A 26,175-nucleotide genomic window follows, 5' to 3' on the forward strand; every position below is an offset into this window, starting at 1 on the left:
GTTTGAGGTGAGAGGAGGAACGGAGGCCAAGTGGAACTCAAGATGAGGCTTGGTGCTCCTTTATGTGCTCTGGGATCACACGACTACTGTGGATTTTTCAGAGGTCGGTGGTAAGGGCCTAACTAAGCACAGTGCCTTCCCCACAGCAGGTGTGAAGTAGATGCTGCAGTAAATGTCTGCTGAACTGAATGATCTAAACACAGAGTCATCCAGCCTTTTACAACCCTTTTCGCTGAGCATGGATCTCTCCAGTATGAAGGATGGGGCAAAAGCAAAGGTAAAAATCTACTTGATCCATTTGTTGTCTTAAAACACACACAAAAAAGGCCAGGAAAAGGGTTTGATTTGATGTAAAAGGAAATACACACTAAACTCTCAAATCCCACTTAACCAAATATCTTCTTTATGTTATTTCCTTCTTTCTTGGCATGTGCTTTTTTTTTGACTTGGGGATGTTATTAAGCCCTGTATATCATAAGAAATTTCCATCTGAATCACAGCTAGAACTATCTACCTTTAGGTTTGTTTTCCATTTTTCTCTCCTTGCTAAATGTCTAAGTAAAGACAAAAATCCCAGGAATCTAAATCTGGAAGAGAAAAAAGAAACGAAACAAAAAAAGAAAAAGTGCTGAAAACACCAGAACTAGAGAGTGACGCAGCCATCTTTACCCTGAGTCTCTTGATTCCAGCCCGTGTGATTTGCTGGCAGTCATAAAGTTCTATCCGCTCGAGGCTGTGACAACTCTTCAAGTGCTCCAGGGATGCATCTGTGATTAGTGGGCAGTTGTCCAGCTCAATCACTTCCAGCTGGTCATGGGCGCAGGCCCCATTTCCCAGGTGACGAATTCCATCGTCTGTGATCAGCTCACAGTGAGACAGACTCTGCAGCCAAACAGAGCAAGGAAGGACGCTGAAATATTTTATGGCATTCCTCTAGCAAGAAGTCTGTGTTAAATCAGAAGAGATACCTTTCTAGTTTGATTTTGATGAATATGGAGCCATAACTAGATCCATTTGGTGGAAAAAAGAAAGCAAAGTAGAATTCTGGGGTTCTACTTTTGGCAATCAATGCTGGACCTTTTCTGTGTGTGATTCTGAGTATATTTTGTGAATTCATGTAATGACTGTGAGATAGTTCACAAACAAGTAAGACAGCCTTAAAAATTATAAATTATAAAAAAATAAAAGTTAACATTTTTCTTTTCTATAGTACTGTTGCTGTTGTGTGTCGTTGAGTCAATTCAACTCATAGCGGCCCTATAAGACAGAGTAGAACTTCCCCACAGGGTTTTCTTGGCTGTAATCTTTATGGAAGCAGATCGCCAGGTCTTTTCTCCCATGGACCCGCTGTTGGGTTTAAACTGCCAGCCTTTAGGTTAGCAGCCAAGCACTTAACCACTATACCACCAAAAAAAAAAAAAAAAAAAAAATACCACCAAGGCTCCTTCTAAAGGAACTAGTGGGGCTCAAACTTTCCCTGCACAAAATTTTCTGGAATTTAGACTAAGTATTGAATCCCTGGTACAGGGGCGTGCCCACAGTTCACTGACTGAAGATGATTCTTACAGCTACTAGGTGTGGCCATCTCTTTACATAATCTCTTCTAGTCCTATTTCATCAATTTTCTTTAAATCTTTGGTTCCTTCATGTGACACTCAGAATGATTGACTCCATCTTGTACATTATGGTGCCAACAAACAGTCAAAAGTCTGGATACAGAATAAACCCCAAAAAAGATACAGAATAGCTGATTGAAATGCATTCCTATAGTGTCACTGGAAGGAGCAGAAAACAGAACTCCCTTTACTGAAGCCTTAGTTGGTTTTGTTTTATACGAATATTTGGTAACAAGGTAAAGCAAATTGTATTTTGGGCCATCTCATGCCCTGGGTCTCTGGGAATTTAAGGATCATTCAGGTTGGGGTGTATTTCATGGCGCGGGGGGGAACTCACACTCTCCACATCAGTTTTTAGTCTCCAAGCATTAGTATAGAAAACACAGAATATTCCTAATTCCTATCTCTGCTTCACTCTTCACTTAGGTCCTCCCTTGGTTCTCTTTAAGTTGACAATTTGAGAAAGATCCCTTCCCAAAACTGTAGCCAGACACTAAGAAGAAAGCAAGAGCTAACTATAACTAATGATAATTTTGATTAAATCCAATAAACACATGAAACTTTCAAAGTCAAACTCACCAACACTTGAAGACGAGGACAGTGTATAGAAAGTTGGATTAACGTGCTATCTGTTATCTGAGAGAAACAAAAAAGTTTATTTTAGGTATATTTTCAAATAAAATCATAGGTCCTACCCTCATTCCTGACTATATTTCTATCCTGGCCCCCCCGATAATCAATCATCAAATAACAGAATCTTAAGATTGAGAACCTGTTCTGTAAGAATTCACCCACACTAGGCATAAACACATCCAGTCATCTTTGGTCTTCATCTTTGGACAGACCTGTTCCAAATTCTTCTGTTTTTGAAATAAGTCAAAATCTGTCCCATTGTAACTCCCACCCAGAGGACTTTGTCCTACCTCCTTAGAACCAACACAGAAAAGAATGATAAGATATTGTTTCTTGAAAAAAAAAAAAAAATTAATGTAGGAACACTCTTAAATCTTTAGATATATGGCCTGTATTTATAAAGTACGCAACAACTCAGAATTGATAACTTGGGTGGCAATTATTTTCCCCATGGATGGTAGAAAGGGGCTACTGGAGTCTGGAACACCCAGGTAGGAAGTCTTTCACAGTTATCTTATGACTAAAAGTAAATCACTGTTTCTTTTCAAGATTTTCTCCAATGCTGAGATTATTAATTTTTACTACACATAGCTTCACAGGTACTAAGAAATGGAGGGAGGGGGCATGAAAAGGTTAAGTGCATCACTCAGAAGGACAAAGACTTTTAGGAAGGGCACAGAGGACACTCAGCCATGTGTAAGAGATGGAGGGATGTTTTAGTTAGCTGCTAAGTAGTGTCTGGACAGCAATCAATTAAAAAGTAAAAAGTGGCCTCTACAGTCCAGAGGAGCCCTGGTGGAGCAATGGTTAAGTGCTCAGGTTGCTAACCAATAGGTAGGCAGTTTGAATCCACCAGCCACTCCCTGGAAACCCTATAGGGCAGTTCTACTCTGTCCTATAGGGTCACTGTAAGTCAGAATTGACTCCACGGCAATGGGTTTTGGTTTTTTTATAGTCCCAGAGAGGAGCCCTGGTGGCACAGTGGTTAAGCATTCAGCTGCTAACCAAAAGGTCAGTAGTTCTAACCCACCAGCCGCTCTATGGGAGAAAGATGCGGCAGTCTGCTTCTGTAAAGATTTTAGCCTTGGAAACCCTGTTCTACTCTGTCCTACAGGATCACTATGAGTCAGAATTGACTCAAAGGCAATGTTTTCTTTTTTTGGTTTATAGTCCCAGAAGTATCTTCCCTTCTTTATTTTTACCATTAAAAAAATTCTGTTGCAAATGGGAAAAAATATTTGTGAATCATGTATCTGATAATGATTTAATATCCAGAATACATAAATAACTCCTACAACTCAATAACAAAAAAATCTAATCAAAAAATGGGCAAAGGCTGAGACCAGAAGAACAAGATGGTGCCCGGCTACAACCAATGACTGCTCTGACAGGGAACAACACAACAGAGAACCCCTGAGGGAGCAGGAGAGCAGTGGGATGCAGATCCCAAATTCTCATAAAAAGACCAGCCTTAATGGTCAGACTGGGACTAGAAGGACCCCGGCGGCCATGGTCCCCAGACCTGATAGCCCAAGACAGGAACCATTCCCAAAGCCAACTCTTCAGACAGGGATTGGACTGGAATATGAGATGGAAAATGATACTGGTGAAGAATAAGCTTCTTGGATCAAGGGACACGAGACTATGGCATCTCCTGTCTGGAGGGGAGATGAGAGGACAGAGGGGGTCAGAAGCTGCCTGAATGGACACGAGGAGAGAGAGTAGAGGGAAGAACTGTGCTGTCTCATTAGAGGGAGAGCAATTAGGAGTGTATAGCAAGGTGTATGTAAATTTTTACATGAGAGACTGACCTGATTTGTAAACTTTCGCTTAAAGCACAATAAAAACAAATTTAAAAAAAAAAGAAAACAAAACAAAAAATGAAGAACAAACAAAAAATGGGCAAAGGACTTGAACAGTCATTTCACCAAAGAAGACTGCAAATAGTTAATTGTTGTTTTGGGCCGTCAACTCGACTCTGACTCATAGAGACCCTAGAAGACAGAGTAAAACTGCCCTCTAGGGCTTCCTAGGCTGTAATCTTTATGGGAGCAGATTGCCAGGTCTTTTCTACCACTGGTGGAGCTGATGGTGGGTTCCAACCGCCGACCTTTTGGTTAGCAGCTGAGCGCTTAACCATTGTGCAACCACGGCTCCTTCAAAATGGTTAATAAACAAATAAAAAGATGCTCAACATCATTAGTCATTAAGGAAATGCCAAATCAAAATCATAAAATACTTCATGCCACTAAACTGGCTAGATTAAAAAAGAGGAAAACAAACCAAGTTAGGTGAGCTTTGTTTATTTACTAGTATCAAAACTCTCCAGGTCAAGGGAAACATTCAAACATCTTCTTCATGGCCTGAACATTTGGGCCTTTTTCTCTGTAATGGCAATCTTACTGAAGGCACATATTTTCATTTCTACCACTCGTCTGTCAGTTTGTTGTACTGTGGTGGCTTAAGTGTTGCTGTGATTCTGGAAGCAATGCCACTGGTATTTTAAATACCAGCAGGGTCACCCATGGTGGACAGGTTTCAGTGGAGCTTCCAGATCAAACCAGACTAGGAAGGACCTGGTGATCTACTTCTAAAAAAAACTGGCCAGTGAAAACCATATGAATAGCAGTGGAACACTGATGTAAAAGGCCTCTTTAAAGTGTAAAAAAGCAAAGATGTCACTTTGAGGACTAAGGTGCACCTGACCCAAGCCATGGTATTTTCAATCACTTCATATGCATACAAAAGCTGGACAATGAATAAGGAAGACCAAAGAACTGATACCTTTGAATTATGGTGTTGGTAAAGAATATTGAATATACCATGAACTGCCAGAAGAATGAACAAATACATCTTGGAGGAAGTACAGCCAGAAGAATGAACAAATACGTCTTGGAGGAAGTACAGCCAGAATGCTCCTTAGAAGCAAGGATGGTGAGGCTTTGTCTCATGTACTTTGGACAAGTTATCAGAAGGGACCAGTCCCGGGAGAAGGTCAGTCATGCTTGGTAAAGTAGTGGGCCAGCGAAAAAGACGAGCCTCAAGGAGATTGACTGACACAGTGGCTGCAACAATGGGCTTAAACAGCACCGACTGTGAGGATGGAGCAGGACAGGGCAGTGTTTTGTTCTGTTGTACACAGGATCACTATGAGTTGGAACTGACTCGACAGCACCTAACAACAACATTTTTACGCCTTTTTTATTATTGTACTTTAGGTGAAGGTTTACAGAACTAGCTTCTCATTAAACAATTAGTACACATATTGTCTTGTGACATGGTTACCAATCCACGACATGTCAACACTCTCCCTTTCTCAACCTTCAGTTCACTATTACCAGCTTTCCTGTCCCATCCTGCCTTCTAGTCCTTGCCCCTGGGCTGGTGTGCCTCTTTGGTCTTGTTTTGTTTTATGGGCCTGTCCAATCTTTGGCTGAAGGATGAACCTCAGGAGTGACTTCACTACTGAGCTAAAAGGGTGTCTGGATTTTATACTTCTTTAACATATACCATGAGCATTTCACCCCTGCCTGGTATGTCTGGAGGGCACTTCACTGAGTGGAGATTCAGCAGTGCTACAAGAACTACACACAGTGCCCTAGAGTAGAAACTTGAACGTTCTGATACGCATGTATTACACATATTTCTATCACAGTATATTTTTGAGTAAAAATCCACAATCTTACCTGGACACACTCTTCCAGGTCCATCTTTTCAAGTTCATGGCAATTCTACAAAGTATAAAACCAAACATTACAGTGCAAACATTTTAAAACGTGAGAAAAATTCAAGGCTAGAAAACTAAGAGGTAGTATTAAATATACTGATGAATTTCAGAGTTGCTGTCATTCTAACGTCTCCTCTGTCTTATTCCATTAATAACACGCCTTAAAAGACCTTGATCACAGTGGGATTTCTCAAGTACTCCATATTTAAAGTATCTAACATCTTATAAGTCCAAGAGAATAAATTTGCTGAATGCTAATACTGGGCTAATAGAGAATCCTTTCAACTATATTTAATTAAAATTATTTCTTTGAGAGAGAGGAAGGCATGCTTTATGTCCTCATTTAGTTATGCCACGTGCAGGCCCCACCCAACTGGCATTCCATTAGTCTGCCTGAAAGCAAATGTTCTTCCCCATGTTTCATTACATTGGTCAAAATTAGTATAATTTTAAATACTATTATACAATAATTTATAAACCATTCTAAGTATTAAAATATCCTGGAGAATATAGAAAATTCCTTAAAATCTCTCCACTTAAGGCGAGGCTTTTGTTTTTTTCAACATCAGTCTCATCCACCACACACATATCAAATAATTAAGTAAACTGACTATTTCTTTCACAAAACACCAGGAAGTCACTTCTAAGTTTAATTTATTATCTTATGAAATTGTGGAGAATCAAGTCTCATGAAAGAGCAGCATGTTCTCCAAGGCATGTGTGCATTTTCAGAGAGTAGCATGAGAATGCTTAGGAACACTGGCCGTAGGGGGGTTCACCCACGTCTCATGCTGCCATTCCTCATCTCCCCTGGTGCTCATTCTTCTGAAATAAAAATTCAAAATAAATCTATAGAGCCTGGAGAAAATACTTACCCTGGCTAGAGTGGTAAAGCCCACATCTGTTAATTGAGAACACCTTGCCACTTCTAATATTCTGTTAAAAAAAAAAAAGTGCAAGTCAAGTCCTTGGTCACTGAAAACTGAGTTTATTAAAACAGCAAGAATTTAAGAAAACAACCTCCTATTCCCTAAGGACTACATACTACAGAGTGATATTAACAGCTAAGCAAGTCTATATACAGATAGATCTCTCCGTTCACTTTCATGGGATCATCATAAAGGAGTCCTGTAAATACCACCACATTTCAGGGTGATGCAATCAAAGAACACAGAAGAACATAAAGGAAGCTTGTAGTTAATGCCAAAATGCATGAGAAATGCCATTTAAAAGCCTTCTTGATGGCATACTCCTCACCCCCAGAGGGCAGCCTGCTCCTAGAAAACAAAGGAAATGGAGATAAATACTCTGTTTCAGTTAATCTGTTGCTGAAGTAAATTATTCTTTTTCCCTATTTTACCATGTAGGTTCATTCAGATTTCAACAGCTTCTTAAAGATGCTATGGGCTGCTTAACTAAAGGTCTGTCCCAAATATGAAATTCCATACTTATATATAAAAAACACACTTAAGCTTCCTGCCTCCTTTAGATTCTCAGGGAGGCCCAAAGGAGAGGGAAACTAAGCGGGCAGCCACTTTCTGAATTCAACAACGGCTAAACACCACCTAAATGCCAACCACAGGATCAGGGAATCAAAAGTAGCTCTTTTCCATGAAAAGTTTGGTGACTTCTACACAACCATACCAAAGAACACTTACATGTCTGCTTACAAATTACTTACTACAGAAGTTGAAAAAGATTAAATTATAAGAAATCATTATCAACTAAAAATCAATAAGAAATGAATGTTATATCTAATGGGAAAGCATGATCCGAATGAAATACACGTTTTTAGTTAAGTATCATATTTGAGAACCTTTCCATTCTAACAATAAAATGAACTATAAAGGAGGACAGAACTGAAGACCCCCTCTCTTAAAAAAGGTAAGGTGTAATATTTTTAGGAAGTCCCTGAGTAGTGCAAACATTTTTAATGCACTTGGCCTACTGAAAGTTTGGACGTTTGAGTCTACCCAGACGCACTCTGGAAGAAAGGCCTGGTGATCTACTTCCAACAAAATCAGCTGCTGAAAACCCTATGAAGTACAGTTCTACTCTGACATGCATGGGGTGGCCATGACTCAACGGCAACTGATTTTAGTATTTTTAGAGTAGAATGGTTACTTTCTTAGCCCCAGAAAAGTACTCTACTCTAGGCTTTGATATTACTAATTGTGACCAACAAGTCTATGCTCTATTAAGGAGTTTTCACACTGTAGGCAAAGCTTCTTTAGACAATTATGTTTAGGCCCACTGACAAAGTGATTATGAAAAAAAGTTTTAGAAACTTTTATTGGTTTACAATGCTTATTACATGTAAGACAAATGGTTTCTTGGTCTCTGGAGTTCAAATCCTTGCTCCTCCACTTACTAGCTAGCTATAAGACCTTGAGGAAGTTACTTGACCTCCTGGTGCTTTGGTTTCCTCATCTATAATATGGAGATGAAAATAATGGTTATATCATGTTATGAGGATTAAATGAATTAATGCTCATAAAGTACTTAAAACAATGCCTGACGTACACAGTGAAAGCTGTGAGAGCTGGAACTTGAAAGGACTGCCTCTTTTTTCCAGGTCTTGGAAGTTTTCCACCTTTGACAGCATGTAGCTTTATCACTTTTCTGTTGCTCATTTCAGTGGAAAATATTTGAGTTTTCCTTCTCTGACAAATTTCCGCCTTACACGGTTTCCAGGGTTTGCAGGTTTTATTGTAATAAATACTACATAAATTTAGTTTTAAAAGACAAAAAGGTATATGGGAATCATCCCTACTCATTACAAAATAGTATGTTGTGTTCCTACAGAATCAGAATCAATATGGGATTGAAATCATGTACATGCTACACAGCATTCTTCATAAATATTCAGCCAATACCATATTGAAGAGCCATAGAGAAATAAGGCTTAGTATTAGTTAAAAAAAAAAAAAATTATTTTACTAAAAGATCACCAGCACAAAAGATCCTCCTGTACGTTTTTTTTTTTTTCTTTCTTTTTAAATACCCCATTGTTATGTACCTGGCAAGGAGCCCTGGTGGCACAACAGTTAAATGCTTAGCTGCTAACCAAAGGCTGGTGGTTCAAATTCACCAGCTGCTCCATGAGAGAAGAAAATCTGGCGACCTGCTCCATTACTGCCTAGGAAACTCTATGGCACAGTTCTACTCAGTCCTGTAGAGTTGCTATGAGTTGGAATTGGCTCAATGGCACATACAAAAAAAAAAACCCACGTACCTGGCATCATTAAACCAAAAAAACTTGTTGCCCTTGAGTCGAGTCCGACTCATAGAGACCCCATAGGACAGGGTAGAACTGCCACATAGGGTTTCTAAGGAGCGCTTGGTGGATCCGAACTGCCGACCTTTTGGTTAGCAGCTGTAGCTCTTAACCACTGTGCCACCAGGGTTGGTTTTTTGGCATCATTAAACCCAACCCAGTGCTGTAGATTGGCATCATTACTACAATATAAATGACCACAAGGTGAAATACATGAAATCTATGAAAGCAGTAGTAAGAGAAAATGCCTTTACTTCCTTCACTAATGAAATAAAACACTGTTTTTCTTTAGTATGAATTGCAACAAGTAGAATACAGGGATTGCTACCCCTTGGTTCATACCAATTACATGTAATCAAATAAGGTACAATGGACGTAGATGGGCAGTTGAAACAAGTCACCTGATAGTGTCTACCTTAAAATTTCAAGGACCCAAGGAATAAATATGGATGGGAGGCTTCTGTTCCTTTTCCTTATTTTTTGAGCTAAACAAAAAATGTTTACCTAAGCCGTGGGCAGTTCTGACCTAGAGCATTCAGGATGGCATCTGTGATGTTGGAGCAGCCGGAGGCACAGAGGGACTGTAATTTATGGCACCCTCTGCATATAGTAATGAGACCTTCATCTGTGATTTGCTAAAAGACAAGAGCAAAAAAACCATAGATTTTAGTAACTCAGCAGAAATAAGAGGAAAAATATTACATCTGTGAAAACAAGCACCAAAAAGAAATCAGGGCAGGTTTACCATTAGTCATGTAGCAGACCTAATAGAAGATGAATGCACTTTGTTTCTTCCTTTCAGTTCCTTTTGATTTAGCCTCCAAGAGAATCTGTTTCTGGTGTAGAGGCAAGAAGCTGTAATGGGGCCCATTAACTTAATGGGACTGGAAATAGCACAGGGTGCATCACAGCGTAGGCTCAGCTAATTGATTAAAAAAAATTTTTGTGTGTGTATGTGTTTTAAAAGTAGAACCCTTGTCTAGAATACAGGTAATAAAAGCAGCATTTTAATAGTAAAAATATACTTACAAGTTTAAATTGATACGATAAGTTAGAGAAAAAAATGAAACAATTGCATTCCTGTATCAGCCAGAGCATCCATTTTATTCCTATATTTTAGTTTTATAATGTAAAGAACATCCTATTTTATGGGGATGAACAGTTGTATCCAAACAAAATACATTTTTGTATATGCTTTAAATATTTTAAAATGAAAAAAGAACACACATTAAAAGATATTACATATAAACCTCTTAATACGTTGGATACTACGAGCACTTTTATTTGTCCTGCATGATTCACTGATTTTGTATAGGCCTCAGAATAAAGCTCTCCTGTCATTTCTGTTTAATCAAACAGTATCCCCTTAGGTTTCAAGGATAACTGAAAACAAAAACAAAAACCCAAACTTTAAACATTCACGGCTTACATCAGCATGTTCTCAGTATCATGCAACCAAAATATAAATATAAAACAGATACCAATGAAGCACACACACACGTGGAAGTACCTGAAAAAGTGCAAAACGAATGCGACTAGACAGGGATAACCGAGAGGTAAAGGGAGAAGCAGCAATCAATAAGCATGCAGGTCAGCAGGCCTTATGCCACACAGTATGAGAAAAGCATTATAGGGCCCTGCTGCCTTTTTCTTCTTATGTTTTAAAGTCTATAACATTACGGAGGAAGAATGATGAGGGAAGTCACACTGCCAATACTTTAACCTAAATATTAAATATAGTAAAATTTACTAAAATTTTACTTTTAAACCATTCCAGGAGCCAACTCTTCAGACAAAGATTAGATTGGGCTATAAAACATAAAATAACACTTGTGAAGAGTGTGCTTCTTAGTTCAAGTAGATACGCAAGACTAAATGGGCAGCTCCTGTCTGGAGGAGGGATGAGAAGACAGAAAGGAATAGGAGCTGGGTGAATGGACATGGGAAATCCGGGGTGGTAAGGGGGAGTGTGCTGTCACATTATGGGGGTTGCAACTAGGGTCACACAAATAAATTTTTGTAAAGGAAATTAAGCTGTAATCTTTCACCTAAAGTACAATTAAAAAAAAAATTACTTTTAAGAAGAAGAGATTGAAGAATGTGCTTAAGTCACTTCAATAATTTTGGGCAGCAACATGAAGTCTCATGCATGTTGAGAATCATTCATCACACTGTAGGGAAGGAATGACTTGTGTACTAAGATTTGGGTGAAGGAAAACAATAAAATATATATGACAGAACTAGTTCTTTATGCTTACCAACTGTGATTCCTGCCTGCTGAAAAGTAAAAGAAACCAAACTAAACCTGAAAATGGGATGTATGTATTTGTGTGTGTGTGCATGCACATTATGCAATATGTGTGTGCATGGTGTATATCAATGTCGATTCCAGCGCACAGCAACCCTACAGGACAGAACAGAACTGTCCCACAGGGTTTCCAAGGAGCAGCTGGAGGATTTGAACTGCCGACCTTTTGGTTAGCAGCCAAGCTCTTAACCACTGTGCCACCAGGGCTCCTTATATAGATAGTGTGTCATTTATATAAATTCATATATATACATGTACATAAAATAAAAATTAATCATATCATCTGAAGATGTCCAAGTTAAGTTTTTTCTAGTACTGCAAGATGATGTAAGATTATGTTTACAACAGTTGTGCTTCCTCTCTGTTGTTACTGTTAGTTGCCACTGAGTTGATTCCGACTCATGGCAACCTCATGTGTGCAGAGTAGAATTGCTCCATGGTGTTTTCAAGGCTGTAACCTTTTGGAAGCAGGTCACCAGGCCTGTCTCCTGAGGCACCTCTGGGAGGATACGAACCAACAACCTTTTGGCTAGTAGTCAAGCACTTAACCATTGGCATTACCCATGGACAACTTCCTATCTAGAGGCATGTATTTCAGTCCCATAAATGACATTAGGCAAATTTTGGTAGTAATATTTATGGTGATCAGAATTAATAAGAAGGAATGCCACCCCTTTAAATCAATCTCCAGGTGCCTCCTAAGCAGCTCATTATCAGCACCATCCCTCAAGGGCCAAAAGGACAGGTCACTTAAATTGCATAACACATGGACCTTTATATATCACAGTCCCTGGTGGTGCAAAGGTCCCTGGATGGCACAAATAGTTTTCACTCCACTACTAACCTAAAGGTTAAAGGCTGGTGGTTCGAAGCCTGATGATCTGCTTCCATAAAGATTACAGCCAAGACAATCCTATGAGGCAGTTCTACTCTGTGACACATGCACTCATCACGAGTCACAATTAACTGAATGGCAAAGGGTTTTTTTCTTCCCCTGGGTGGTGCAAACAGTTAACATGTTTGGCTGCTAAACGAAATGAAGGTTTGAATTCACCCAGAGGCGCCTTGGAAGAAAGGCCAGGTGATCTACTTCTGAAAAATCAGCCACTGAAAACCCTGTGGAACACAGTTCTACTCTGACACACATGAGGTGGCCATGTGTTGGAGGTGACTTGAAAGTAACTGGTACTGGTATTATATATAACCCTTAAACTAAATAACCACTATGCTCTCAAGTTTCAAGTGATCAAATAAAAAGGGGAAGGTATAAGCAGAAGGCTTAGCCCAAACAAGAAAAACCCTTATCAACTTTTTTTCATTGCAATGAGAGGCTCTCACCCACAGGTAATGTTCAAGGCAAGAAAGAAAAGCTAAACGTTTACTGCCAATGTTTTGGGCCCCTTGAGTAGTTCCAGCAAGTTCTCTGAGTAAAATGTACAGGCTTGGGGGTAAACAAAAAAAGTGTATGGACTGAACAAAGCCAAACGCTAACTAGTAACGCTACCTGACAATCATTTAAAGGGTATAGCTCGCTTGCCAAGAAGCCCTGGTGGCGCAGTGGTTAAGTGCTAGGCTGCTAACTAAAAGGTCAGCGATTCATATCCACCAGCCACTCCATGGGTGAAAGATGTGGCAGCCTGCTTCCGTAAAGATTTACAGCCTTGAAAACCCTATGCAGCAGTTCTATACCGTCCTAGAGGGTTGTTATGAATTGGAATCCGACTCAAGGGTAATAGGTTTAGTTTTTTGGTTTTAGTTTGCTTGCCATCTGTTTAGATCAGTAGTTCCAAGAGTAGGGTTGTGACACACTGACACATCTTAATCAATTATAAAGTATGATTGCAAATAATTTGTTACCAAAATATTTTAAATACTAGAGTTTGTGAAGGATTTATTTTTAAAAAGTAGATAGTGTTCTTAAGCAGAAAAGAAAGGGGTGAAGTTACAGTTAGCTCTGTCTTATCTACCTACCATACTGTTTATCTCATCTATGTCAAAGACCCTAGACATGGCTACTGTCAAGCAGGTAAAGAGTCGTTTGTGTGTCTACTGTGTCCCCAAGGGTTTCAGTGGAAAAACCACTGGTCTTACTGACTGAAACTCTTACAATAATACTACTGAAATGAATTACTAATACAGTATAGTCATGGGAATGACTGCTTACTAAGCAAGTCTGCAAGTTCAAAGTCACCAGTTCAGGGCAGTGTGCACCTATGTACTTGAGAGCTTCATCTTCTAGCTAGAAAGATAAAAAAGAGAGAAAAAAAAATCACTGACATGGTTTTAAAGGAGAAATATTTCAGAATTAATACTTTCATCAATACAGTCTAACTATAGCCAACCAAATTTCAAAAGGAACAATGAGCCAGAAACATTACTATGGCTATCAGTTTTTTCATCAGTTCTGACCATATAAAAATCATATTATTACCACCAAATTAAGGAAAAGATTAAATCAACACTGCCTATTGTTTATGGATTTTGCTTCTGATAAATTAAATATGCCTCGTAGCATTTTTGCTGAGGAATTATGAAGAGTATGACAATTTTCATATTTTTATACCTCCTATAAAGTGTTTTATAAACAAATTTTGGGGCACAGGAGCTGAGAAAGGAATCCACAGTGTTTATCTGCTGCTGGAAGATCAGTGCCATGCTCACAGTGCTAGGAACAGATGGCAACTAATTGATTATAATGACGCACTCCAGTCAATGTTTTCCAGGACCCCATAAATAACCAGAAGCTCGAGCTGTGGTTCTAAGGCCGGCAGACTTCCAAAGCCCCGCTTTAAATAATGGGCCCCTTCTACCACGGCAAAAGAATGCGGACATTTTTAATGGAAACCAAAGCATGAAATCTGAGAAACCATTGATAAAATAAAAATCTAGCCCTATGTTGTCAATCACTTCTAAATCCACTCTTCATCATTTCCTTTCAGATGCTACCTAGTCAGTTCCCCCTTTTCACTGTAAAATACCGAGAAAATAACATTTTTAACGACAAACTATGTTGGATTTGTAATGCGACGGGCAGGAAATAAACATCCACACTGTAAAATGTAGGTAGCTATGTACTTGGCACATTTCAGACAAACTTCTGGTGGTTAAACAACTAATGGAAATTGCCAAGACTGCTTTCCTTGCCTATAGTTGAAAGTCTCAGGCAGTAACAACATAGCAGGTTTTCTTTTCAGTACAGATAAAATTGCAGGAAACCCTTCTCGCCTATGGTGTATGCTCAGTGTGATTTCTATCTACTCACCTCGCCTCTCTCTAAAAATCAATTCTGCAAGGAGATATTCATTTTGAGTCAGATGTTAATTCTTCTTATATTCTTTTATTCCAAGGAAAATAATTTTCAGTAATCATGTGTCTTTGGTCAATAATATACAACAACTAACATTTCTCTCAAGCCTTGGGGCTGCAGACCCTGAACTCAAGGCTCCTCTGACTTTCACAAGCACTATATGGAGTATTACCTGTGTGCAGCCTTTCAAGAATAAGGCCTTGAGACCCCCACAGCCTTTCACTAGTGCTTGTATGCCATCCTTGGTTACTTGATCACACCAGGAAATGTTCAGTTGCTCCAACAGTGGACATCCCTCACTTAGGATAAAACAAAATGAGACAAACGTATGACTAAATTCAATTCCAAAGGCACTGAAGTTTCATTTTATTGGCCATTTAGCAAGGAATGGATACAGGCCCATTCTTTCCCACAAGAACATACATACTTAATATAGATTTAGAATATAGGCAATTCTACAGCAAAAAGAAAAGCTAATTCACCAATGTGGTGTTCATGTGTGCTACATCACTAGTGAGGTCATTTCAAATCCAATTTAACCAGTTAGCACAAAGCATAATATTGTTTTTCAGATGTGTTAGATTTTTATGGAGCTTTATACTTTTCAAAATATATTTGTATCCTTTTTGCACTGATCATGTATCTCAATGTCTGTAGATACGGAATAAAATTAAATGACTTGTTTAAGCTCAGAGTATAATTAGTAAAGAGTTCAGATTCAAATCCAGATTCCCTATCAATTAATTCTTTTACTTATCAAAGTAATAATAAGGACTTTTAAACTTTTATTTAAATAGATTACAAAGGATCTATATATTTCCTTCTCTGTGATGTTTCTAGAGTATTATTTCTGTAAGCTGACTTTAGAATATCTTGTGTTCAACTTCTGCCTTTTATCAAATACTAGCTTCACTTTTACCCTTTCTGCTCTTATTAGTTTAGTTTCACACTTGGGACATAAAAGAATTCCAAGCTTTCTATGACATTCTTTGGAAAACATTGCTTAAATTGTTTTAAATATGTAATAATATTCAGGAGATCTAGGTCCTTTGTTCCTTAACATTAACGGTGTGACCTCAAGCAAATCACTTTAGGAAGCCTGTCTAGACCTCCCTTAGTCCAAGATTAGCCAAGGTACTATTTCTGTATTCTCCCAAAATCGATGTACTTGCTACTATTATTACAAAGTAATATGATGACATGTTTAGAGTTTGTTTTTTTTTCTCCCACTAGATACCGAGCAACTTAAGGGCAGCAATAATACCTTATTTGATTGAATACCATGGTTGGATCACAGTACCTGGCACTTGAAAACGTAATCCAGATTTTTTTCATCTGTAAAATGTCTGTCTTATCTACTGCATAAGTTTTTTACATAAATGAGATCATATATAAAAATATCTTGTAAACTATAAAAAATTGTTCTAAATATGTGCTCAATATTCACAAGGAAGATCTAGAAGTAGTGCTTCTAGATAACTTATACTTAACTATATCTATATTCTTTTTTTAAACTGAATATTGTAATAGCTTACATTTTAAAAAAATCCTTACTATGCATAAATGGAACCAATACACGGGACCATAATCCGTTATAAAAGGCTGATTAAAAGATAAGGTTCTAAAGAGAATGAACATTTCACCCTCCTTTTAAGATAAACTTTCTGTAATATACTTTAAAACACACATTAACATTAAAATAATTAACATTTACTGAGTGCTTATTTTTATTTTTATTTTTTTTACTAGAGCCCTGGTGGCACAGTGGTTAAAAGCTTGTAAGGCAGTTCTACTGTCCTATAGGGTTGCTATGAGTTGGAATCGACTCGATGGCAATGGTTACTATATGCCAGGTAACATGTTCAATACTTTATATACATTATGTTGAGCCATTTTTATATGACCAAACTGTCAAATATTGGCAACTTTATATGGTTCAGTCTAATATTATCTTGTTTAACCCCAAAAATAGCCATACGAGATGATGAGGAAAAGCTCAGAAGGGTTACATATGCTCAAGGTACCTGGTTAATAATCTGACTCCTAAACTCTGTTTTAATCACTATGCTGATGTGTACTTTAAAAAAAAAAAAAAAGCTATCAGAAAAACCTAGTCCTTCATGTATAACTGTACTATTTTGTACTACTTTTTTTCAGAAATCCTAGTTAGTCATTTCATCTAGAGGTGTCCTGTAACTTAGGCAAGCAGTAAGATAAAAGATCTATTCTGAACTACAGTGCATATTCAGAAAACATTAAAAAAAAAAAACAAAACATAGATGCCTTAATTTCAACTTAATTTCAGTTATTTTAAAAAATGCATTTTTTCTGATTATTGAACATGCTTATTATAAGAAAGTTACCTTAGAGCTTTTAGAGACATGTTTGTTATTGATGTACAGGAAGCCAAGTCAAGGTGTCTGAGTTTGGAACAGAACTTGCTAAGGCTAGTACATGTACTGAAAAATGGAAAAAGGAGAAAATAAAAAACGAACAAAATCAGAACACATCCTTAGTATACTACACACCATCCTGATTAAACATGTTTGCATATGTAAGAACTGTAAAATTCCCATGCCCCAAATAAAAGCAGTTGTATATCCTGAAACCTTTCACATTCAGGAAGAAGCAGATGTCATTCACATAGGAGAAAGGCTGTACTGTGTGTAAGAATTTGCATGGGCGGGGTAGTGCTTGATTCACATTTGGAAATGTTAATAGCTATTAAGAGCACACTACATATGTGTGCTCTAGAAGAGCTACATGCATTTTGCAAATCCAGGAATACCAGAAAGCTAGCTAGTACCTGCCATCATCTGGTCAAAAAAGAAGACCCCAAGTTTTGTCTCTGCTCTTTCACTTAAATCTCTATCCAAGGTAACCTTTTGCATGGCAGTAAGGAAAGAACTGGATGTTTGCAAGGTATACGGAGGACAGACTGGTACTGGGCTTAAATAAACTGAGTTATGAAATACTGCTACCCACTTTCCTTTATGAATTTCTTAAAAGCTCTTTTTCCATAGTGGTCAAGTTCTCAGTTTTTTAATTTAGTATCATGAAAGATTTCACACAAAAGAAGGGTAAATAGTATAGAGAACCCACATATACTGTCATTAGGCTTTGATATTTATTAATATTCTGGAATTTTTGTTTCATCCATTCCTCCTGTTTATGTTCTAGTATTTTAAAGCAAATTGTAGACATATTATTTCACCTGTAAATATTTCAGTACATATTTCTGATAGGGACATTTAAAGAAACACAACCATAGCATTATTACACCCAACAAAATCAATAATTCTTTAATACCATCTGATACCCTGTCTGTGTTGAATTTTTCCCTATTATCTCATGAGTGCCTTTGTCCAAATTGTTTGTTTAAATTAGGATCCAGACACTATCTGTACATTATGTTTGGCTGATAGATCTCTTAAGTCTTTGTGTGGACATGTTTTCATTTCTTTTGTCTAGGTTTCTAGGAATGGAATTGCTAGGTTTTATACTAAGTCAGGAGCCCCAGTGGCACAGTGGGTAAGTACTTGGCTGCTAATCAAAAGGTCAGTGGTTCAAGCTGACCAGCTGCTCTGTGGGAGAAAGATGTGGCAGTCTGCTTTCATAAAGATTTACAGCCTTGGAAACCATATGGGGCAGTTCTACTCTGTCCTATTAGGGTCACTATGAGTTGGCATCAACTTGATGGCAACAGGTTTGGTTTTGGGTTTTTTTAATAATAAGTTTATCCACCACTCGTCTGTCAGTTTGTCACATTGCGGTGGCTTGTGTGTTGCTATGATGCTGGAAACTATGTCACTGGTATTTCAAATACCAGCAGGGTCACCCATCATGGACAGGTTTCAACAGAGCTCCCAGGCTAAGAGAGACTACAAAGAAAGGCTGGTAAGCTATTTCTTTTTATTTTTAATAATTTTTATTGTGCTTTAAGTGAAAGTTTACAAATCAAGTCAGTCTCTCACATATAAACTTATATACACCTTACTACATACTCCCATTTACTCTCCCCACAATGAGTAAGCCCACTCCCTCCTTCCAGTCTCTCCTTTCGTGACCATTTTGCCAGTTTCTAACCCTCTTTACCCTCCCATCTCCCCTCCAGACAGGAGATGCCAACACAGTCTCAAGTGTCCACCTGATACATGTAGCTCACTCCTCATCACCATCTCTCTCCAACGCGTTGTCCAGTCCATTCCATGTCTGATGAGTTGTCTTCGGGAATGGTTCCGGTCCCAGGCCAACAGAAGGTTAGGGGACCATGACTGCCGGGATTCTTCTAGTCTCAGTCAGACCATTAAGTCTGGTCTTTTTATGAGAATTTGGGGTCTGCAACCCACTGTTCTCCTGCTCCCTCAGGGGTTCTCTGTTGTGCTCCCTGTCAGGGCAGTCATCGGTTGTGACCGGGCACCACCTAGTTCTTCTGGTCTCAGGATGATGTAAGTCTCTAGTTCATGTGGCCCTTTCTGTCTCTTGGGCTCATAATTATCTTGTGACCTTGGTGTTCTTCAGGTAAGCTATTTCTGAAAATCAGCCTATGGAACCTTATGGATCACAACAGAACATTGTCCAACTCACTTGTTTTGATCACTAACCAAATCAAAACCAAACCCACTGCCATCTAGTCGATTCTGCCTCAAAGTGATGCTATAGGACAGAGCAGAACTGCCCCATGCAATTTTCAAGGAGCAGCTGGTGGATTTAAATTGCCGACGTTTTGGTTAGCAGCCAAGGTCTTAACTTTGATCATTTCAAAAATCATTAGGAGAGATCAATTGCTACAGAACATGATGTTTGGTGAAGTAGAGGGCCAACAGGAGTGTGAAAGACCCTTGGTGAGATGGAATGGCATAGTAGCTGCAACGATGAACCTGAACATTCTGGTGACTGGAGGATGATGCAGGACTGGGCCATGTTTGTTCTGTTGTAACAAGGTTGCCATTCGTTCAAGCTGACACAATGGAAGCTAACAACAGAGTAGGTTGAACTTTCTGTGAGACTACCAAAATGTACATTTTACATTCCCAGCTGCAATATATGAAAGTTCCAGTTTCTCCACATCCTTGCAAAAGTTGGTATTGCTCTTTATTATAACCATTTCAGTGAGTATACAGTAGAATCACATTGTGGTTTTATTATGCAATCCCCTGATGACTAATGACCTTGTAAGACCTTGTCACTAAGTTATTAACCATTCACACTTCTTCCTTAAAGGAATGTCTACCCAAGTCTTTAGCCTGTTTTTTAATTGGCTTTTTTGTCTTCTTATTACTGAAATTTATTCTTGATACAAATATTTTTTTTATCAGATGTATGATTTTCAAATATTTTCTCCTGGTCTGTGTCTTTTCATTTTCTTAATGGTGCTTTCTGAAGCACAAAAGTTTTTAATTTTAATGCAGTCCAATTTACCAGCTCTTTCTTTTATAGCTTGTGCTCTTTGTGTATCTGAGAACTCTTTGGTTAACCAAGATCATGAAGTTTTCCCCCTATGTTTTCTTCTAGGAAATTTTAGTTTTAGCTCTTACATTTAGGTCTCTGCTCCATTTGAGTTAATTTTTGTATATGGTGTGAATTAAGGGTCTAAGATTTTTTTTTTTTTTGGCTTGGGGTATCTGAATGTCCCTGTATAATTTATTCAAAAGACTATCATACTTTCGTCATTGAATTATTTTAGCTATTTGTCAGAAATGAATTGACCATAAATATAAGGGTTTATTTATATTGCTTTGGGCTTAGCTGCTTCTTTTTCTTAATGCTGCAGCTTATGTTGTTGATTTGAGACTGTTTTTTCTGATATAGACATTCAAAGCTATAAATTTCTCTGTAATTACTGTTTTAGCTACATTCCATAGATTTGGACATGGTTTTTTCATTCAGTTCAAAATACAGAAATTTCCCTGTGTGTGTGTGTTTTAACCCATGGGTTATTCAGAAGTGTGTTGCTTAATTTCAAAATAATTTCTAATTTCTGGGGGTTTTCACTGATTTTGCTCTGTTGTAGATCTCGAATTTAACTCAGAGAACATACTTTGTATGATGTCAGTCTTCTTAAATCAAGACTTGTTCTGTGACCCAAGCTACGGTCTATCCTGGGGAATGTTCCAAGAGTGCTTAAAAAGAATGCCTATTCTGTAGTCATTGGGTGGAGTGTTCTGTTTGCATAGTAACTGTCTTTTTTATGTTAAGTGTGCCATTTCTATTCCTCTGTTAATTTTTTTTAGGTATTTTCTTACAGATTGTTCTGTGGATTAACAAGCCACACACAATCTAAATTTATCACAATCATTTTCAGAATAACTTAATTCCCACAAAACACATTTTCCTCCAATGTATCACCTTTTCCTGCTTTAAGCTATACTTGCATATGTATTACTTGCATATGTATGTGTTATAAACCCAACAATATGGTGTTATAATTATTGCTTTATATAATCTTATGTGTTTAAAAAGTTTGAGAGATGAGAAAATCATAATCATATAGTCTTTAAGATATACCTAAGGAGCCCTCGTGGCACAGTGGTTAAGTGCTCAGCTGCTAAGTGAAAGGTCAGTGGTTCAAACCCAACAGCCGCTCCACCGGAGAAAGATGTGGCAGTCATCTTCTGTAAAGGTTACAGCCTTAGAAATCCTATGGGGCAGCTCTACTCTGTCCTATAGAGTTGCTATGAATTGGCATTGACTCGATGGCAATGAGTTCCATTTTTGGGGGTTTAGATATACCTACATATTTACTATTTCTGGTGCACTTCATTTATCAGTTTCTGTAGTTTTGAGTTACCATTTGACGTTTATTTCCTTTCAATCTGAAAGACTTCCTTTAGTATTTCTTGTAAGGCACATTTGCAACCAAGAAATTCTCTCAGTTTTTGTTTATCTGGGAATGTCTATTTTGGCTTAATTTTTTTAAAGACAGTTTTGCTAGATATAGAATTCTTAGTTGGCAGTTTTTTTTCTTTTAGTACTTTGAGTATGTCATAGTACTGCCTGGCCTCCACTGTTTCTGATAAGTCACTCATTATTTGTATGTTCTTCTCTTGCATGTGATGAGTTGTTTTTCTCTTGTTGCTTTCAAATGTCTCTATTTTTGGCTTTCAATAGTTTGGCTCTGAAGTGTCTAGGTGTGGATATCCTTGTGTTTATTCTACTTGGGGTTCGCTGAGTTTCTTAGAGCTGTTGATTAATGTTTCTCATCAAATTTTGGAACTTTTCAGTCATTATTTCTTCAAACTTTTTTCTGTGCCTTCCTCTCTCTTCTATCCTCTAGGATTCCCATTATGTGTATGCTGGTACCCCTGAGGAAACCCTGGTGGTACAGTGGTTAAGACCTATGGCTGCTAATCAAAGGTCGGCAGTTTGAATCCATCAGGTGCTCCTTGGAAACCCTATGGGACAGTTCTACTCTGTCCTTTAGGGTTGCTATGAGTCGGAATCGACTCAATGGCAATGGTTTTTTTTTTTTTTTTGAGTACCCCTGATGTTGTCCTACAAGTCTCTAAGGCTCTGTTCGTTTTTCTTTATCTTTTTATCTCCTTGTTCTTCAGATGGATAATTTCTATTGATCCATCTTTAAGTTCACTTGTTATCTGTTTTGCTATCTCTAATCTGCCACTGAGACTGCTAGTGAACTTTTCAGCTCCACGATTTCCAGCGGGTACTTTTTTTTCCTATTGATATTCTCTATTTAACATGTCATCACCATGTTGTTGTTAGATGCTGCAGGGTCAGTCCTAACTCATAGCGACCCTATGTACAACAGAACAAAACATTGCCCGGTCCGACATCACCCTCAAACAATTGTTATGTTTGAGCCCACTGTTGCAGCCACTATGTCAATCCAGCTCGTTGAGGGTCTTCCTCTTTTTCGATGACCTTCTACTTTCCCAAGCATGATGTCCTTCTCCAAGAAATGGTACCTTCTAATAACATGACCAAAGTCTGTGAAATAACATGACCAAAGTCCATGAGACGAAGTCTCACCGTCTTTGCTTTCAAGGCACACTCTTTCATATTTCTTCTGAGACAGGCTTGCTCGTTCTGGCAGCCCATGGTATATTCGATATTCTTCACCAACACCATAATTCAAAGGCATCAATTCTTCTTGGGTCTTCATATGAATTATCCAGCTTTCGCATGCATGACTTTTGTTTTCTTTATGTTGAGGTGTAATCCGTACTGAAGGCTACAGTCTTTGATCTTTATCAGTAAGTGATTCAAGTCCTCATCGCTTTCAGCAAGAAAGGTTGTCACCTGCATATTGCAGGTTGTTAATGAGTCCCCCATCAATCCTGATGCCATTCTCCTTCATATAGTCCAGCTTTTCTGACTACTTGCTCAGCATACAGATTGAATAAGTACAGTGAAAGGACACAACCTTGATGCACACCTTTCCTGATTTTAAACCATGCAGTATCCCTTTGCTCTGTTCAAACGATTGCCTCTTGGTCTATGTATAGGTTCTGAATGAGCACAATTAAGGGTTCTGGAATTCCCATTCTTCACGCTGTTATTCATAATTTGTTATGACCCACACAATCAAATACATTTCCATAGTCAATAAAACACAGGTAAACATCGTTCTGGTATTTTCTGCTTTTAGCCATGATCCATCTGACATCAGCAATGATATCCCTGGTTCCACATTCTCTTCTGAATCTGGCTTCAGTTTCTGGCACTTCCCTGTAGATGTACAGCTGCAACTGCTTTTGAATGATCTTCAGCCAAATTTTACTTGTGTGCGATACTGATATTGTTCGATAATTTCTGCATTCTGTTGGATCGCCTTTCGTTGGAATGGACACAAATATGGCTCTCTTCCAGTCGGCTGGCCAGGTAGCTGTCTTCCAAATTTCTTGGCATAGACGAGTGAGCGCTTCCAGCATTGCATCTGTTTGCTGAAGCATCTTAATTGGTATTCTATCAATTCCTGGGGCCTTGTTTTTTGCCATGTCTTCAGTGCAGCTTGGACTTCTTCCTTCAATACCACTGGTTCTTGATCATATGCTACCTCCTGAAATGGCTGAATGTTGACCGATTCTTTTTGGTACAGTGACTATATTCCTTCCATCTGCTTTTTTTTTTTTAATTTCACCAGGTCATGTTTTTTCATGAAAAATCAAATTACAGAACTATATATACTGTACAAAGTCAGTTAGGTAAAAGAAAATGACTCATGAAATATTATATGTTTTTACAGGATATATGTTGTTGTTAGTTGCTCTTGAGGTGCCCCTGACTCACGATGACCCCATATATAATGGAAAGAAATGCTGCCTTGTCCTGTGCCATCTTCATGATCATTGGTATGCTTGAGCCCATTGTCGTGGCCATTGTATCAATCCATTTCATTGAGGGTTTCCATTACCTTCGCTGGCCCTCCATTTCACCAAATATGATGTCCGTCTCCAGCGATTGGTCTGTCCTGATGACACATCCAAAGTAAGTAAGTTGAAGCCTTGGATGATATTCTGTATTTATAGGGTTTTCATTGGTTAATATTTTGGAGTAGATTGCCAGGCCTTTCTTTCTAGTCTGTCTTAGTCTAGCAGCTCTGCTGAAACCTGTCCACCATGGTGACTCAGCTTCACTGGCCTGAGATGCTTCTCCACCGGATACCCACCTGCCGTGTTTGTTCCCTCACCTTCTTCAGGTCTGTGTTCAAGCATCAACTTAGCGAGGCCTTCCCTGACCAACCACCACCACCGCCCCCCCTCCAAAAAAAGTCAGTTGCCTGTACTGGTTGGAGAGATTCCAGTATCATAGCAAAATGCAAGCCACCACAGTATGACCAACTGACAGATGGGAGGTGGGCAGGATATATACTGTGTGTATATATGTCTGTAAATGCACAGAAAAAAGTCTAGAACGGTATATTCAAACTGAAACAGTGGTTCTCTGGAGAGGAGGCTAGTTCAAGAGGATTTTGTTTTAATTTTTTAAGAGCTATAGCAGTTTGCAATTGGCTGTTAACCTAAAGGTTGGCCGTTCGAACTCACCCAGTGGCTCCACAGAAAAAAGGCCTGGCGATCTGCTTTCATAAAGATTACAGTCTATGCTGTCACATTGTGGAGATCACAACTAATATCACAAAACAATGTGTGTATAAATTTTTGAATAAGAAATTAACTTGATGTGTAAACTTTCACCTAAAGCTCAATTAAAAAAAATCGACTCAATGGCAATTGTTGTTGTTAAGTGCCATTGAGTCGGTTCTGACTCATATGACCCCCTGTACCACAAAACGAAATACCGCCTGGTCCTGCACCATCCTTACAATTGTTGTTACACTTGAGCCCATTGTTCCAGCCATGGTGTCAATCCATCTCGTTGAGGGTCTTCTTTTCCACTGACCCTGTACTTTACCAGTATGATGTCCTTCTCCAGGGACTGACCCCTTCTGACAACATGTCCAAGGTATGTAAGACGCAGTCTTGCCATCCTTGCTTCTAAGGAGCATTCTGGTTGTACTTCTTCCAAGACAGATTTGTTTGTTCTTTTGGCAGTCCATGGTATATTCACTATTCTTCGCCAACACCACAATTCAAAGGCGTCAATTCTTCTTCGGTCTTCCTTGTTCATTGTCCAGCTTTCACGTGCATATGATGTGATTGAAATTACCATGGCTTGGGTCAGGTGCGCCTTAGTCTTCAAGGTGACGTCTTTGCTTTTCAACACTTTAAAGAGGTCCTTTGCAGCAGATTTGCCCAATGCAATGCGTCTTTTGATTTCTCGACTGCCACTTCCATGGGTGTGGATTGTGGACCCAAGTAAAATGAAATCCTTGACAACTTCAACCTTTTCTCCATTTATCATGATGCGGCTTATTGGTCAGTTGTGAGGATTTTTGTTTTCTTTATATTGAGATGTAATCCATAATTCAGACTGTGGTCTTTGATCTTCATCGGTATGTGATTCAAGTCCTCTTCACTTTCAGCAAGCAACGTTCTGTCATCTGCATAACGCAAGTTGTTAATGAGTGTTCCTCCAATCCTGATGCCCCGTTCTTCTTCATATAGTCCAGCTTCTCAGATTATTTGCTCAGCATACAGATTGAATAGGTGTGGTGAAAAGATACAAGACTGATGCACACCTTTCCTGACTTTAAACCGCGCAGTGTTCCCTTGTTCAGTTCAAATGACTGCCCCTTGATCTATGTTTAGGTTCCACATGAGCACAATTAAGTGTTCTGGAATTCCCATTCTTTGCAGTGTTATCCATAATTTGTTGTGATCCACAGAGTCAAATGCCTTTGCATAGTCAATAAAGCACAAGTAAACATCCTTCTGGTATTCTGTGCTT

General features: G+C 38.6%; 1 protein-coding gene across 3 annotated transcripts in view; it reads right to left on the reverse strand.

The window, feature by feature from the left end:
- FBXL20 (F-box and leucine rich repeat protein 20) overlaps window positions 1–26,175 on the reverse strand; it is a 105,032-nt gene that overhangs the window by 8,583 nt on the left and 70,274 nt on the right. For all 3 annotated transcript variants that reach the window (XM_049861543.1, XM_049861544.1, XM_049861545.1), the window contains exons 7-14: window positions 17,232–17,327; window positions 15,041–15,167; window positions 13,726–13,800; window positions 9,758–9,888; window positions 6,852–6,912; window positions 5,936–5,980; window positions 2,196–2,252; window positions 670–882 (exon numbers count right to left, since the gene is read on the reverse strand). In XM_049861543.1, the coding sequence (XP_049717500.1) occupies window positions 670–882; window positions 2,196–2,252; window positions 5,936–5,980; window positions 6,852–6,912; window positions 9,758–9,888; window positions 13,726–13,800; window positions 15,041–15,167; window positions 17,232–17,327 (805 nt within the window). The remainder of the gene's footprint in view (window positions 1–669; window positions 883–2,195; window positions 2,253–5,935; window positions 5,981–6,851; window positions 6,913–9,757; window positions 9,889–13,725; window positions 13,801–15,040; window positions 15,168–17,231; window positions 17,328–26,175) is intronic.

This window comes from Elephas maximus, chromosome 19 (assembly GCF_024166365.1).
Source record: "Elephas maximus indicus isolate mEleMax1 chromosome 19, mEleMax1 primary haplotype, whole genome shotgun sequence".
Classification (NCBI taxonomy): Eukaryota; Metazoa; Chordata; class Mammalia; order Proboscidea; family Elephantidae; genus Elephas; species Elephas maximus.